At 40.2% G+C, this 14,954-nt stretch overlaps 1 protein-coding gene across 4 annotated transcripts in view; it reads left to right on the top strand.

Annotated features, from left to right (window-relative positions):
* PTPRG (protein tyrosine phosphatase receptor type G) overlaps positions 1-14,954 on the top strand; it is a 774,731-nt gene that overhangs the window by 536,373 nt on the left and 223,404 nt on the right. For all 4 annotated transcript variants that reach the window (XM_060402273.1, XM_027958231.2, XM_027958232.2 and 1 more), the window contains exon 5: positions 311-406. In XM_060402273.1, coding sequence (XP_060258256.1) covers positions 311-406 — 96 coding nt within the window. The remainder of the gene's footprint in view (positions 1-310; positions 407-14,954) is intronic.

The raw sequence follows: 14,954 nt of genomic DNA, 5'->3' as shown, positions 1-14,954 counted from the left end.
TAGGGACTGTTCATCATGGCATGAGTATTAGGTAATAATATGTTGGGTGTTATTTTTGTGTGTGACCTAAAGTCATCATAGTTAGGTGAAAAGACATGTGTTTTATTGATATCTACTGAAGTAGGGGTAGAATGATAAAATGTCTAGGGTTTGCTGTCAAATACTTTAGCAAAGAGAAATAGGGATAGATGAGTATATTGGTCAAAATCTTATTATATTGGGGAATCTGAGTACACTGTAGTATTCTCTCTACTTCTGCATAGGTTTTCCTGGTATATTCTCCTAATGTTTTCTATTGTTCTTTTTGCAGATGCAGATTTTCTTTTACAATCCAGATGATTTTGACAGCTTTCAAACCGCCATTTCTGAAAACAGAATCATCGGAGCTATGGCTATATTTTTTCAAGTAAGTTAACAATGGCTCAAGTACTTCAACCAGAGTTCTTTGAGTATTTTTTTTTTTAATTCACCGAATTGTTCCATGTTTAATGAATGCATCTGTTTTCGAGTTCACACCTGTCTAAATGAAAGATATTTCATATTGTCTAATGTGTGATTTAAAATGTAAATAAGTATGTTTAGAAACATAGTGAAAAATTTTGCATGAATTATTCTGATTTTATTGCTACTTGACTGGTGCACAGATTGAAGAACACATTTATCATCTAAGTTACTTCACTCCTGAAGCGTTTTGAACAGGTTCCTTCAGCATATTAAGAAGCTGATGTTTAAAAAAAAGGTGGTTTTCTTTGGAGCAACTTTAAAATTTGACATTACTTGCAAGTAGATTAATAAATCGCATCAGTCATTTCTCTAAAGAGACTTCATTTCTCCCTCCTCGTTCCCCTCCAGAAATCCCCATGGTAACTAAAATTCTTATTGAGACTGTTTGCAAGTTAGTATGTTTATGATCTCCCAGACTCATTTTCTCTTTTTTGTTGTATTTGTATTAAGGAGTTTTCCTGGCTCATGTGTTGGTTCCATATCTAGAAGTGAAACATTGCATCCTTCCATAGATAATGCTGTCCAGGCTTCTTAGTGTTGATCAGTGGGTGTCTTAACCAAGTAGCCTAGAGGAGACCTGGTGCTTTTTTTTGTGTGGGAAGGTAATCTGAGTAGGAGGTGTATGGCTTGTCTTTCAGTATTGCAATTTGCCTAAAGACCACATAACAAGTGTTCCTTTTACCAGTGAGTCATCATGGGGAAATTATGTCTTTCTGACAACTCAGAGGAACATTAAAGACATCAGAACCTTCTTCAATATGTGTCTTTAACCTCCGCCTTTTGAGGCAAGCTTCTTTGTCATTGAGATGGAGCCACTCTTGTGTGGAGTGTGTTAATTTCACTGCCCTTTTTAGTGAGTGACACAGAATGGACAATTCTCTGTACTGTTTGTCTCTCTCTCTTAATACCCCTCTCCCTTTCTTTTCTTGGATAAAGGCTCAAAGGGGATGTGATTTTTGAAAAATTGAAAAGCCTAATATCCTATCCAAACTTCCGAAACAATGAGAGTGGCATTCCACAGCATTGGTTATGACACTAATTTTCATAGTAAGGTTTCTGACCTAGTAGTGCGCCATGAAGTCATTTCAGTGAGTCTTGACCAGCATTTTTAAAATAAATAGAATAATACAGAACAGAAAGTATTCAAGTGTACCACACATAGTAAGGGTAAATAATTTCTTTGAACTTGGTTTTTCATTGCTCATACACAGACATGCAAGCAATTGGGTCATTATATGAAATGTGTTTCTCATTGTGGGTGATACTGAAATATTTTGAAATTTTTTGTTTACACTGTGTTTTATGATAATCTCATTGTTCCTACTGTTTTCCCAGGCATTTCTTCCCCTGATTATTTTCATGAATCACAGTAGAGCCTAGTGTTTTAAAAGCTTATTTGGTGGAGTCAAAAATAACGTGCATTTGAATCTCATCTTTTCCACTTAACTGCATAATGGTGATGTAGTTGTTTAAACTTTTTATTTTTTGACCACACCGTGTGGCTTACAGCATCTTAGTTCTCTGACCAGGGATCAAACCTATGCATTAGGCATTGAAAGCACTGAGGCCTACCCCTGGACCACTAGGGAATTGCTAAACTTTTCAACCACAGCATTGTGATCTGTGAAATGAGGATGGCAACTTGTACAGCATCAAGACTGTAGTGTTTAAATGAAGTCCCTAATGTGGGTTTTGGCACATAGTAGAAATTTGGTAAATGCCAAACAAAATATGTACCCATATCCAGCCACTTCCGTTTCATGAGATGGAGACCCCATGGTGTATGTGTCTTCTCTGCATAAACAGAGGTCTATTCTGGGCACAGCCCTGCTAGCAATTCAGGTGGGTTCTGTCATAACCCCTTCTGCATCTGAACTGTGATAGATTTGTGTCTGGCATTACTGAGGCTACTTGAACTTCTCAGACTGTTTGTATGTGTGAGTGTGCTCTCAGTCATGTTCAGCTCCTTGCAGCCCCTTGAATTGTAGCCCATCAGACTTCTCTGTCCATGGAATTTTCCAGGCTAGAAAACTGGGGTGGGTTGCCATTTCCTCCTCGGGGTCTTCCTGCCCCAGGGGTCAAACCTGTGTCTCTCGCATCTCTTGCATTGGCAGGCAGATTCTTTACACTGTGTCCCCTGGGAAGCCCTTGCCCTTCATAGTTATCCTTCCTTTTCATCACTCTCCTCTTAGCACACTGTTTTTTGTATTGCTGGATCTCTACCCCTGCAGCCCTGCCTTCATACCTACCCTTTCCTCCTCTTCTGTCATGCCCACCCATGCCTCACCCAACCCAGTTCTATTAATACTTTATAGGTCACCTTTTTTTTAGAGGAAAATAAAATTTTAAAATGTTATTTATGAGTACTAGAAAGTCTATTTCACAGCATGCTCTACCCAAAAGGCTTCTATTTTTCCAGCTCTAGAAAGTCTTTTAAATGTAAGACCAATTAGAGTATGGGCAGGAGAGGCACATAGGTTTAAAAACCAGCAAAAGACCTCAGTGTGAAATCTAGGTTTGAATTTTTAAAGTATTTCCAGGACTCAAGTGCTCATTCACATACAAAGAAATATAATGTGTATTTCATCTGGTTAGTCCTCTAAGTTTTGGCTTGCTGTCCTATAGACACAAAATAGAGGACAGATAATAAAAAATAGAATGGTTGTTTTTTTTTTATTTTTAGATAGCAGCTGCGTGGGGCTGCTTTTTTTGTTTTCCTTGTAAGTCCATGTGTACGTTTATACATCTGAGTTCACACTATGTCATTGCAGTGGAAAGATGATATTATTGCTGTTTTAATTTGGCAGTCTTTTTAGAACCTGTGTTTTGAGATCTTTGTGTTTTGAATCTTTCTAATAAGAATGCTTGATTTGAGACTTTGGTATTTCTCCCCCAGGTAAGGAAATCTTGTGTACATTTCCAAATTCAAACCTAGTACCTTCCATTTTGGTCTTAAAGAAGTATTTATCATTCTCTCAGGAATGATTTGATGACATGTATGGTATCACTTACTGTGTTAAATAGATGTGATAAGTGTAGTCGCCTCCTGCCCACTAGAAGTGGATCATAGTCCCATGTGATAATGGCTCGAAAGAGGTGAGAGGAGAAGGTCTCCTACTCATGAATTGGCTGTACTCTGCTCTGGTGCCCATAAATGCAAGGATTCATTGTTGAGAATTTCAGGATATGAATGACCTATAAGTACGTGTCTAGGCAAGGCTAAGTTCTGGGTAGATGCTGTGGCTTTGATGCCAGCTTACTCCACACGCTAGAATAATTTTCCCAACAATTTCAATTTTTCATTATCTGTGTTTCTTTTTTTCCCCCTGACCCTCTGCCTGTTACTCCCAGGAGTTTTGGCTCTCTTACTGCCTTTGCTGTGGTTTGCAAAACACCAAGGCGCACACACACTTAGCAGACACATGGTCGACCAGGGAACATATTGGCTGAGCACAGGTGGTCCTGTTGTAGCTTATGGACATAATGATGGATGCTCCATCGTGCTTACAATTATTTTCTTCAGTTAAACATGGAATATTTCACATAAGATTTCCTGATGATGATGTAACAATTGAGATCTGAGCAGTGACTGTCTCCTTTGGAGGGGGTGTGAATTTCCATGGTAATAACCATTCTCTAAGCAGTTTCCATGACTTCACTGTCAGCATGACCTTGATTTCATGACCCCAGCCTGGGCCCCAGTAATTTTGAATAGTGCCTGACATCCTTTGGTTGCGGACAGAATTGAAGGTCAGTCTCAATGTTGAAATGGAGTGAGGCAGGTTTCCCCTGAGTGCTTTGTGTGAACACCAGTAGAGGAAGGATCGCTTCCAGGGACAGAGCAGAGCAAATCCTGGCAGCCCCACAAGGTTTTGCGCTTTTGGGCCCACACAGTGCTAAAAGGCGCATTCATTTCTTAGATAACTACTGCTGAGTGGAATGGTACAGTTTTCCAGCACATGTTACTAAATGCATCTGGAGAAAGAACACCCCTTTTCCAGTTCACACACCTTTGGGCTAGTGGCCCTCTAGAAGATAAAGGAGAAAGGAAGGGTCAAGTTTGATTTTAAAGGATTTTTTAAATAAAATAGGGTAAAATAAGAAATAGGCGAGGCATGAAGATACTTGTTAAATCACTAAGAGAATAAATAGATGTTTGTTTAGCTAATTTACTAGTACAAAAAATAAGTATTTTCTGTTTAATCTTATCTATTAGCCTGTTTTGAAGTCCTGTAGAAATGTAAAAAGCCAAAAGTCATCAAAATGCTCCTTTAATGTATTCTCATATTTGGATAACACACCGATTGGGTTATCTCTTTAAAGAAGAAGGATGAAAGCCTGTGTTTGTAGGACAGTTGAAATGACAGTGGACTGATTAGGCAATTTGTTGATGATACTGTGTTTTGAAAATAACTCAAAGGTTTAATTAATTTTGATGTAAAGTTACAAATCTTCCTTGACAAGTTGAGGTTTCCTCCTGGTAAACATTGTAAATTTAAAACGTAGCAAGTTGAAAATGCATTTAATACACCTAACTTACTCAACGTCGAACCATCATAGCTTGGCCCAGCCTACTTTAAACATGCTTAGAATACTTACATTAGCCAATGATTGAACCTGTTTATCTTAACACAAAGCCTGTTATTGTTAACCAAAAGTATAGCACAGCATGAAGTTTTCATTGTCTCATGGAATTTACTGAATACTGAAAGGGAAAAAAGGAAGGGTCATCTGATACAGAAAGGTTGTATATGTATTGGTCATTTACCCTGTGATCATGTGACTGACAGGAAGCTGTCTCTCACTGCCTTGCCTATCATCAGAAGACAGTTTATCTTACCATCTCACTAGCCTGGGAAAAGACCAAAATTCAAAATGAGGTGTATCACTTTCACAGCATCATCAAATCAAAATTATAAGTTAGGGACTCTGTATAGAGCAGAGACTACTCAATTCTCAGAGTGACCTTATGTTTAACTTGACCTGTATTGCTTTTTAGATCAAGAATCTTCTATCATTGCCCTTGAAATTGGGTTCTGGTTTGATTTTTCTTTCTTGCAATCTGTTTCTTCATCATTTCTCTGAACTGTTTCCTCCATAATCCCCATGAGCATCAAAATGCCTTTGAACCATGCAACCGTCTTAATGACTTTCAATCTGTTGTTTATAGAAGTTTGGGATTCCCAAGCTTGTAAAATTTTGATTTTATACGTTTGATTTTTGTGGGTTTTTTTTTTTTTCCTTTTGAGGAAGCCCATGATTATCTTTGAATATGTGATGGCTAAGGAGTCTCGTTTGTATTGCTACCCAGTTGCCATTGTTATTTAAATGCCAGAAATTTTATTTGTATTTCCTGATTCTATTGAACTTCAGAATTATAAATGCATGATTCTTTAAAAGCATCTATATTTATATTTAGAAACTTTCCTCAGGTGGTTTTCTTTTCAACTTCTTTGTTAGACCTTGTCGGGTATAATCACTTCTGAATCTTTGCATCAGACACAAAGAAAATTTTTACCGTGTCTTCATCCAGGGGCCCAATCAATAGCATGTTTCTTATACATTTAAGAAATAAGTTGATGTATTTATAGGTTGTCTTATAGTACTTCTTTTTCACAGCCTGTCTTCAGCAACTCCATTGAAGCTTTTTTCATTTAATACTAGCTCCTACTTCTTCCGGGAGCATTGAGCCCCTTTGCACAAGTTGGTTTTTTTTTTTTTTTTTTTTCCTATTCAAATTTCTATCCACAAACTGACTGCTGTCATTGGATTTTCACTAAGTTCTGTTGCTCATGCATTTGGGTCTTCCTCACTCTGTCCTAGGAGAAGGCAATGGCACCCCACTCCAGTACTCTTGCCTGGAAAATCCCATGGACGGAGAAGCCTGGTAGGCTGCAGTCCATGGGGTCGTGAAGAGTCTGACATGACTGAGCGACTTCCCTTTCACTTTTCACTTTCATGCATTGGAGAAGGACATGGCAACCCACTCCAGTGTTCTTGCGCAGTGTTCTTGCCTGGAGAATCCCAGGGATGGTGGAGCCTGGTGGGCTGCCGTCTCTGGGGTTGCACAGAGTCAGACACGACTGAAGCGGCTTAGCAGCAGCAGCAGCAGTCTGTCCTTCCTTCATAGTTGAAAGCAAACTTCAAAACTCAAATGTTTCCAGAGTTGCTAACCCATTCTTTATATCACTCAGTGGTACAGACTGCTTAATTATTTTTCTCCATCTGGAGAGGCTTAGTAATTAAGTGAAATGGCAGCACCTGGGATTATTTATAGATGTGAAGAAGGCGGGAGGAGTTCTTGATGACTCATCCAGGGCTGGCAAGGAAGGCTTTTTCTCCACTTCCCTGGGTCTCCCCCCACCAAAGGAGCTGTGATTTGTCCTTCCTCTGACGCACTGCTTCTCTTACCGCTCCATCTCCCAGTCACGCTCTGATATCAGTCGGCTTCTTCTGACTTTGTACTGTGAATTCACAGAGGACTGGGAGCCTCTGCTTACTCATCAAGTGCACCTCTTGTGGGTGACTCCCATTGTGACTTGGTGGTGCAAGTACTTAGGTGAATTCAGTGCAAACACATTCAGGCTGTCCTGAGTCTTGACTGGAAAGGCACGCGCGATAGCCTGGTAGCGAAGAAGTGATTAGAAACAGGCATTAGGGAGTGTTGTTTGGTTACTCAGTTGTGTCCGATTCTTTTGCAACCCCATGGACTGTAGCCACCAGGCTCCTCTGTCCATGGAATTTTCTGGGCAAGAATATTGGAGTGGGGTGCCTTTTCCTTCTCAGGGGAATCTTTGCTTCTCAGGGATCAAACCCACATCTCCTTCTTGGCAAGTGGATTCTTTACTACTGAGTCACCTGCAAAGCCCATGAGGAAGTGTAAGACCTGAGAATACTGGACTACAGTTTTGGAGGTGGAGGTCCGTGTCTGGTTCCTCTTCTTCCTGTCTCACCATCCGCCTTTCTCTAGCCCTCGCATCAATGTCTTGACCTCACTTGTTGCTCAGGATATTTGTAGTGGATAGGACTAAGTTACAGGAAGCCTTTTAGGATCCCACCACAAGACTGATGATGTGGGTTTTGGAAAAGCATGTGCCTAGGTAACTGCGTAAGCTTCAGCTGAAAAAGGTGATGGTTTTGCAGAAGTGTAAGGCTTTTGAAATGGTGAAGGACGCTGACCATGAGGATTCTCAGACTGCTGATCAATTGAGAAGGCAGTTCTAATCTGAGACTCCACTGGGTCTAACATTGCTCTCAACTGTATCTCTGCTTATGCATGTATTTGGGAAAAGCATCAGGGCTTGAAACTTCTTAAAAGGTACAGTGCATTCAGAGGCCTTAAAGGAGTGTGTTAGTGCCAAGAATATCTGGATATATCTGTGTCTGAAGTTGTTCTTATAAAGTTTCCCACAGGAAATTCCCTGGCAGTTCAGTGATTAGGACTCTACTTCCATAGTAGGCGGGTAGGTAGGTATTCCATTCCGTGGTCGGGGAACTAAGACCCTACAGGTAGTGTCATGGCCAATTAAAAAAATAATAATAATAATAAGTTTCCCACTGAAATGATTTTATCTCAGCAGATGATGGGTGGAGAGAGAGGCTTTCTTGGATTGTTTAGCTCTTTTCCATTCTACCACGACTCTTTTTCTGGCGCATTTCCTTCCTAGGGTTGGTTTCTTTGTATTCCACGTCATCTGTATGTATGTCCTTTTTCTTGCTCTTGCTGTATCTCTGCTGTGCTGACTCATTTTAGTCCTTCTTCAGTATGTTAAGCTCCTTCTTCCTGCCTTTCTTCATTAACATGGCGAAGGTATCCTCAGAACTGTAGCTTGCCCTCGGAGTAGTTAGGTAACTGTAAGCTTTGAAAAGAGGTGGCCTTTGAATCCTTGCTTTACCAGTAGCATCATTGTTTCATTGGGAGGTAGGGGAAGACAGATCAAATTAAGTAGATAAAGTATCGAGAAAAGAGTACAAGAATTATGTCTTTATATATCTGTATAATTTCACAATGATAAATATTTAATTATAAGAGTATGGATTTCCTATTTGTGAGTTTTAGAACTGGAGTTTCCTCCATTTTTCATTTTCCTCCCATTTTTCTACAAAGCACAACACGAGTATAAACCACCCTTTTTTATTTATGGTGACCTAAAGTCACCTTTTCAGTTTATTTTTTTTTTTTACCCATCTTGAGAAATGGTTTTTCTGTTTTAATGAACAGCACATTTTCTATCATGGCTATAGATAATTTTCTTTTTTTTTTTTTCCTTAACGTACGACTGGACCTGTGGGCAAGGTGAAATGAATGCCTCTACTCCATAGAATGAAGGGAGAAGGAAGGGAGCAGAGAAAGAGAAAGAAGGAGAAAAGGAAGGAGTGAGAAGGAAAGGAGGAAAAAAATATTAAACCCACTACCAAACACCCAGCAAAAAAAAAAAAAATCTAAAAACTATTTTTGAGTCAGAGACTGAGTGAATTTGTGTCAGGGACTCGTGATGGATTTTTACAACTTCTTCCTTAGACTGCTTTTGGGAATAATTGAAGGAAACTAATATGATTGCTAATTGATCCCTTTCCAGTTGCTGCTGTTTGAATATCATCCTTCTCACATTTTCCACATCCTTGGTTTTATCCAGCTATAAGTTCAGTTCTTTCACTACATTGCCTAGAAGTGTAATTTCAGAATGTTTTGGGCTAATTAAGAGACTTTTTTTTTTTAATATACACGCAAGAATTAAAATACATATGTTTCAATTAAACTTTTTTAACAGCTAATTGATTTCACAAGACCTACCATTACGTGAAGGCCAGAGTCATCGTTAATGTGCAGGTGCAATCGTGGAATAGATGTGTGGATGTACAACATTGCATTTATGCCCTGTGAGGTGTTTTCAGTACATCTCCTGTCTGCAAATGGCCTGTAATTCAAATTTCCTCTTAGTGGACATTATGGAGAACTATAATTGGCGAAGCATTACATAATTAAGAAACTTTGAAAGAGACCATGTGAAAATCTTCTTTAATTAAATATTGCACTTCAAGGACAGTCACCAAGTTCTTTGCCTCTGTACATCACTAAATGACAGTTTAGATTCTACCATTTACTTTAGAATTTAGATATTTTGACCAGTCACTGAATCTGATTGTCATAGTCTCAGATGAAACACTGGGAACTCTATAGTGATCCCATTAAAATGACAGAAGAGAGACTGGCTTCTGAGAGTGAAGTGGTTGGCCATGGTCCCATAGCTCTTTGAAATCTACTAAGCTAAGAATTCTAGTTTTGTTACTGTGAATCCAGTTGTCTGATTTTTCTTAAGCTCTGATTTCCCTGAAGTAGATGTACATACTTTAACTATTAATAATTAGATCTCTTGGGACCACTCTACACACAAAGTATCTTGCATCCCAAGGTTAGATGTGAGGGACAACTCTCTTCTTTTCCTTCTCTTTCCTCTAGGTAAACTAGTTGAAAAGATGCTTCTAAACAGAATGCAAGCACTTCTAATAAAAGTTAGTGTTTATCACAGACTTAATTCATGTGATCTTTACTGAGACCCCCCCCCAAGGTATTATTGTATCCATTTTACTGATGTACAAGGTGAGGCATGGAACTTTTTTCAGTATAAATTACTCAACATCGTATCAGCCAATAAATGTTGGAGTCAGTATTTCAACAGCAGTAGGGTATCTCCAGGGTCTTGCTCTTTGTGTAAAACTGAATCAGAAAATTTGGCTGTTCTGTTGGAGAGGGTAGAGAAAGAAGTGTATATCATTGGTACCAGTTATTATATATGTATATGTGCTTCGGAGCCTCTCTTAATTTTTCCAGTACCCGAAAGGTATTTTCTCATAACTTAAAATTTTGTCCTTACTCTTTTTGCCCATAATTAAAACCTTTGATCTCATTCTAAATTCCCTTAGACTCTGTGCCTGTAATTAGTTTATAGATTTGATGACAGCTTTCTTTCTTCTGCCTTTTCCCTTTTATGAAAAGGCTATAAAGGGAATTGAATGAATGGTATGGTTAGATAAGGATACTGTGAGTGAACAGGGTTAACATTTGAACAGTCATTTATTAACTTTTTTAATGGCAGTGGTTCTTTGAGGGAAGGGTGCAGGGGGTTTTCCCCCCAGAGGACCTGAAACCATGTCTGGCGACACTTCCGTGTGTCGCATTGGGGTAGTGGTGCTACTGGCATCTAGTGGACAGAAGCCAGGGTTGCTGCTCGGAATTCTGCAGTGCACAAGAGAGCCCTTCACAACACAGTTTGATCTGGCCCAAATGTCAGCGCTCACATTGAGAAACCCAGCTTTGCGTGAGGATACCAGAGGGTTTTGCTCTCAGTAGATGTGGGCTATCCGGGCTGCTTGGGTTATTCTGCTAGCTGATGGCTGTAAGAATAACGAAATCATCCCATGCCTGAGAAGTCCCCTAGGACTCTGGTCAACCAGGGTTTGACTGGATTCTAAGATAAGACTTAAAGGCTTAGATGCCTGTTTGCAGGGAAGGAATGAAAACGCAGATATAGACAACGGGCTTGTGGACACAGTGGTGGAAGGAAAGAGTGGGATGAACGGAGAAAATAGCATCAACATATATACACTACCGTGTGTAAAATGTATAGTGAGTAGTCACTGTATAATGGGGAGCCCAGCCTGGTGCTCTGTGCTGGAATGTGGGGAAGGGAGGGAGGCTCACAAGGGAGGGGATCAGTACAATTATGACTGATTTGTGTTGTTGGTGGGGCAAAAACCAACCCAACACTGTAGAGCAATTTGAATCAACCCTGCTTCTAGGTATTCCAACCTCATCTCAGCCCCTAGAAATTAAAGAACCCAGGGGAAATGTGTTCCCAGGCACTGCAATGATTTGTGAAACAAGCACCGATTTAATAGTACATTCACTTAGACCTAGAAAAGTAGACAAAGGTTAAGAGCATGTGCAAATGCCTTTGAACTAGACTTCAGTGGGAGCTGGTTTGAAAAACTGAGAGATCAAGGAAGCTCCCTTGGTGTAGGCTATAGGAGACTATGTCTCCGTGAATCACAGGATGCTCTTGTTCCCACGGCCCCTGCACTTTCCTAGGGCAGGATTTTAAAGCTGTTAACGCTGGTTTTATTTCAGAGGTCTGTTACGGCTTCTCTCAAAAGGTTTTGACTCTTTGGCCGTCTCGGCATTGTCTCAGAGGAGTGAGGAACCGTCTTGAGCTGGGTGAATCCGATTGTTACTCACCTGTGGTGCTGCTGCATTGAGTTGCCCAAATGAGAAGCTTGCAATTCTGAGTTCAGGGTTTACATGAAAACTGCTGTTGGTTTTCTTTGTCTGTAGGATCTTAATATATATGATACAAGTGCGCTTGTCTGAAGCCCAGAGCTTTTGTTCTCTGTGTGCTCTGGATGAGGCTTACCTGTCTTCTGTTAATATTTTTGGTTCCTGGAATGTGCTGAATCTTCATTGCTGCACAGGCTTTCTCTAGTTGCGGAAGGCAGGGGCTCCTCTCTGGTTGAGGCGCGCTGGCTTGTCTTGTTGTAAAGCATGGGCTTTAGGTGCGAGGACTTCAGTTGTAGCATGTGGGCTCAATAGTGCTTCGTGGGCCTAGTCGCCCCCGGCACGTGAGATCTTCCTGGACTGGGGAACAAACTGGTGTCCTCTGCATTGCAACGCAGATTCTTAATCACTGGAGCACCAGAGGAGCCCTATCTTTTTTTAAAACTTTTAGTATTTATTTGGCTACACTGGGTCTTATTTGCAGTATATGGGATCTTTAGTTGCAGCATGTGGGATCTAGTTCCTTGACTAGGGACTGAACCCGGGCCTCCCCGAATCAGGAAAGTGGAGCCTTAGCCACTGGACCACCAGGGAAATTCTAATATCTGCCTTACTTGACCATACCTTTGACCCATACTCCCAAAGCACTTGCCTGGTACACCACAGGGATTCAATGTAAAGACAAACTGTTTTGCACAGCTCTTCTTAGTTGGTTGAAATTCAGCTATTTTTCCATGATGTGGTAACAAATGAAGAAGAAACTTAAGTTTTATTTATATGAGACTTATCCTCATTTCTGTAGTATCCACTTCTTCCTGTGTCATCTTGATCTTGGTAATACCATCTGGCCAACTGTGATATTTTTCAGGAATGTAGTCCTGTGGTTTGTGAGAGAAACTATTTGGAGAACTTCCATAATACTTTAACCCTCCTATCTTTCACTTGCAACAAGTAAGCACCCAAATATGATATAGTAAAACACACAGTATTTGGGGTGTCTATGATTTTTTTATTGAAGTATAGTTGATTTACAATGTTGTGTTAATTTCTGCTGTACAGCAAAGTGAATCAGTTTTACGTACACATATATCCACTCTTTTTTAGATTCTTTTCCCTGATAGGCCGTTGCAGAGCACTGAGTACAGTTCCCTCTGCTGTATAATAGGTTCTTATTAGTTATCTGTTTTATATACAGTAGTGTGTATGTGTCAATCCCAGTGTCCCCCTTAACTACAGGTAACTGTGATTTTGTTTTCTACATTTGTAACTTATTTCTATTTTGTAGATCACTTCATTTGTATTCTTTTTTTTTTTATTCCACATATAAGCAATATCACATGATACTTGTCTTCGTCTGACTTTCTCACTTAGTGTGACAGTCTCTAGGTCCATCCATGTTGCTGCAAATGGCATTATTTCATTTTTTTTTTAATGGCTGAGTGACATTCCCCTTGTTTCTTTATTAGGACTGCCTAGCTGTCTTTTGCGGAGAAGGCAATGGCACCCCACTCCAGTACTCTTGCCTGGAAAATCCCATGGATGGAGGAGCCTGCTAGGCTGCAGTCCATGGGGTCACTAGGAGTTGGACACGACTGAGCGACTTCACTGTCACTTTTCACGTTCATGCATTGGAGATGGAAATGGCAACCCACTCCAGTGTTCTTGCCTGGAGAATCCCAGGGACGAGGGAGCCTGGTGGGCTGCCGTCTATGGGGTCACACAGAGTCGGACATGACTGAGGTGACTTAGCAGCAACGGCAGCCGCAGCTGTCTTTTGAGAAAGATATTAGCATTGAATTCCTCTGCTTTGGGTTTTGTGGGAGTCCTAAACATACCTATACATTGACTTGCCTGAACACATTTATATAGCAGATTCTATTTTTCTCAGTCCTTTGAGTTCTCTGAATATGTATTAAGTTATATGATTTCTATGTTCATGCAAATTCATAGGTTGCTGCATATAAAATCATAGAGTTAATTAATTTAGATCTCACTTATTTGGCATCTGGATTTGTCCAAAGTTGAGGTAAGCTGAAACTTACTTAAGAAAGCATTAATTAGACACATAACTATTATAGATTGCATTGCAGTGAGAGGAGCTGCTCAATCTGTGTGTATCAACTGAATAATATCTAGCAATTTTATGTAGTATTCATTTGATACCAATCTTTTGGTTCTAACAGAGAACTCTTACATATCATATAAATGGATTTGGTGAGGAGCACTCCTAAAATCACATCAGTGTGAGCCACATATAATGAAATAAAAACCTCTGTCTCTAGAGACCTCTTCATGGACCTCAGCCTTATTGTGGCAAAGGAGCTTGAGCCATAAAAAAGGCGGATAAAGAAGGTGAGCACCAAAGAATTGAGGCTTTCGAATTGTAGTGCTGGAGAAGGCTCTTGAGAGTCCCTTGGGCTGCAAGGAGATCAAAGCAGTCAATCCTAAAAGAAATCAACCCTGAATATTCATTGGAAGGACTGATGCTGAAGCTGAAGCTCCAGTGCTTTGGCCACCTTATGCGTAGAGCCGAGTCATTGGGAAAGACCTTGATGGTGGGAAAGATTGAAGGCAAAAGAAGAAGGGGGCAGCAGAGGATAAGATGGTTAGATAGCATTACCGACTCAATGCCCGTACATTTGAGCAAACTCTGGGAGATACTGGAGGACAGAGGAGCCTAGTGTGTTACAGTTCATGGGGTGGCAAAGAGTCAGACACAACTTAGCGACTGAACAGCAACAATTTCTAAAGTGATACCCAGTTTAGACTCTTAGATAATTCCATTCCGGAGTCTTTTTTATCTGTATCTGTGAGGTCTTACTTGACTTTCTGGAGGGTTTTCCCAAGCAGCTTGGCGTCCTTGAGCACCATTCTGATAAGGTTTCAATGAATTATTTCTGTTTTTAGGCACCTCTCCAATGGTGGCTGCCAGGCACTAGCTCTTTTTTTTTTTTTTTTTGAGTACTGATTATCAGGTTTAGTGCCAGATGTCTCAGAAATGCAAGCAGCTAACACACGGTCAATTACTAGATCGTTCAGGAAAGGAAACGAATGTCTAGGGCCACATCTGAACTTGGCAACCTGGCTACCCTCCTTTTTTTTAAATGGCAGTCAACCTAAAGCTTTGGTTCCTCTCTGTTTTATGTTGTACAGGTGAAAGATGTCCTCATCCCATTAA

The sequence above is a fragment of the Ovis aries genome, chromosome 19 (assembly GCF_016772045.2).
Source record: "Ovis aries strain OAR_USU_Benz2616 breed Rambouillet chromosome 19, ARS-UI_Ramb_v3.0, whole genome shotgun sequence".
NCBI classification, from domain to species: domain Eukaryota; kingdom Metazoa; phylum Chordata; class Mammalia; order Artiodactyla; family Bovidae; genus Ovis; species Ovis aries.
Note: the sequence above shows the minus strand (reverse complement) of the source record. Positions and strands in the feature narration are given on the sequence as shown.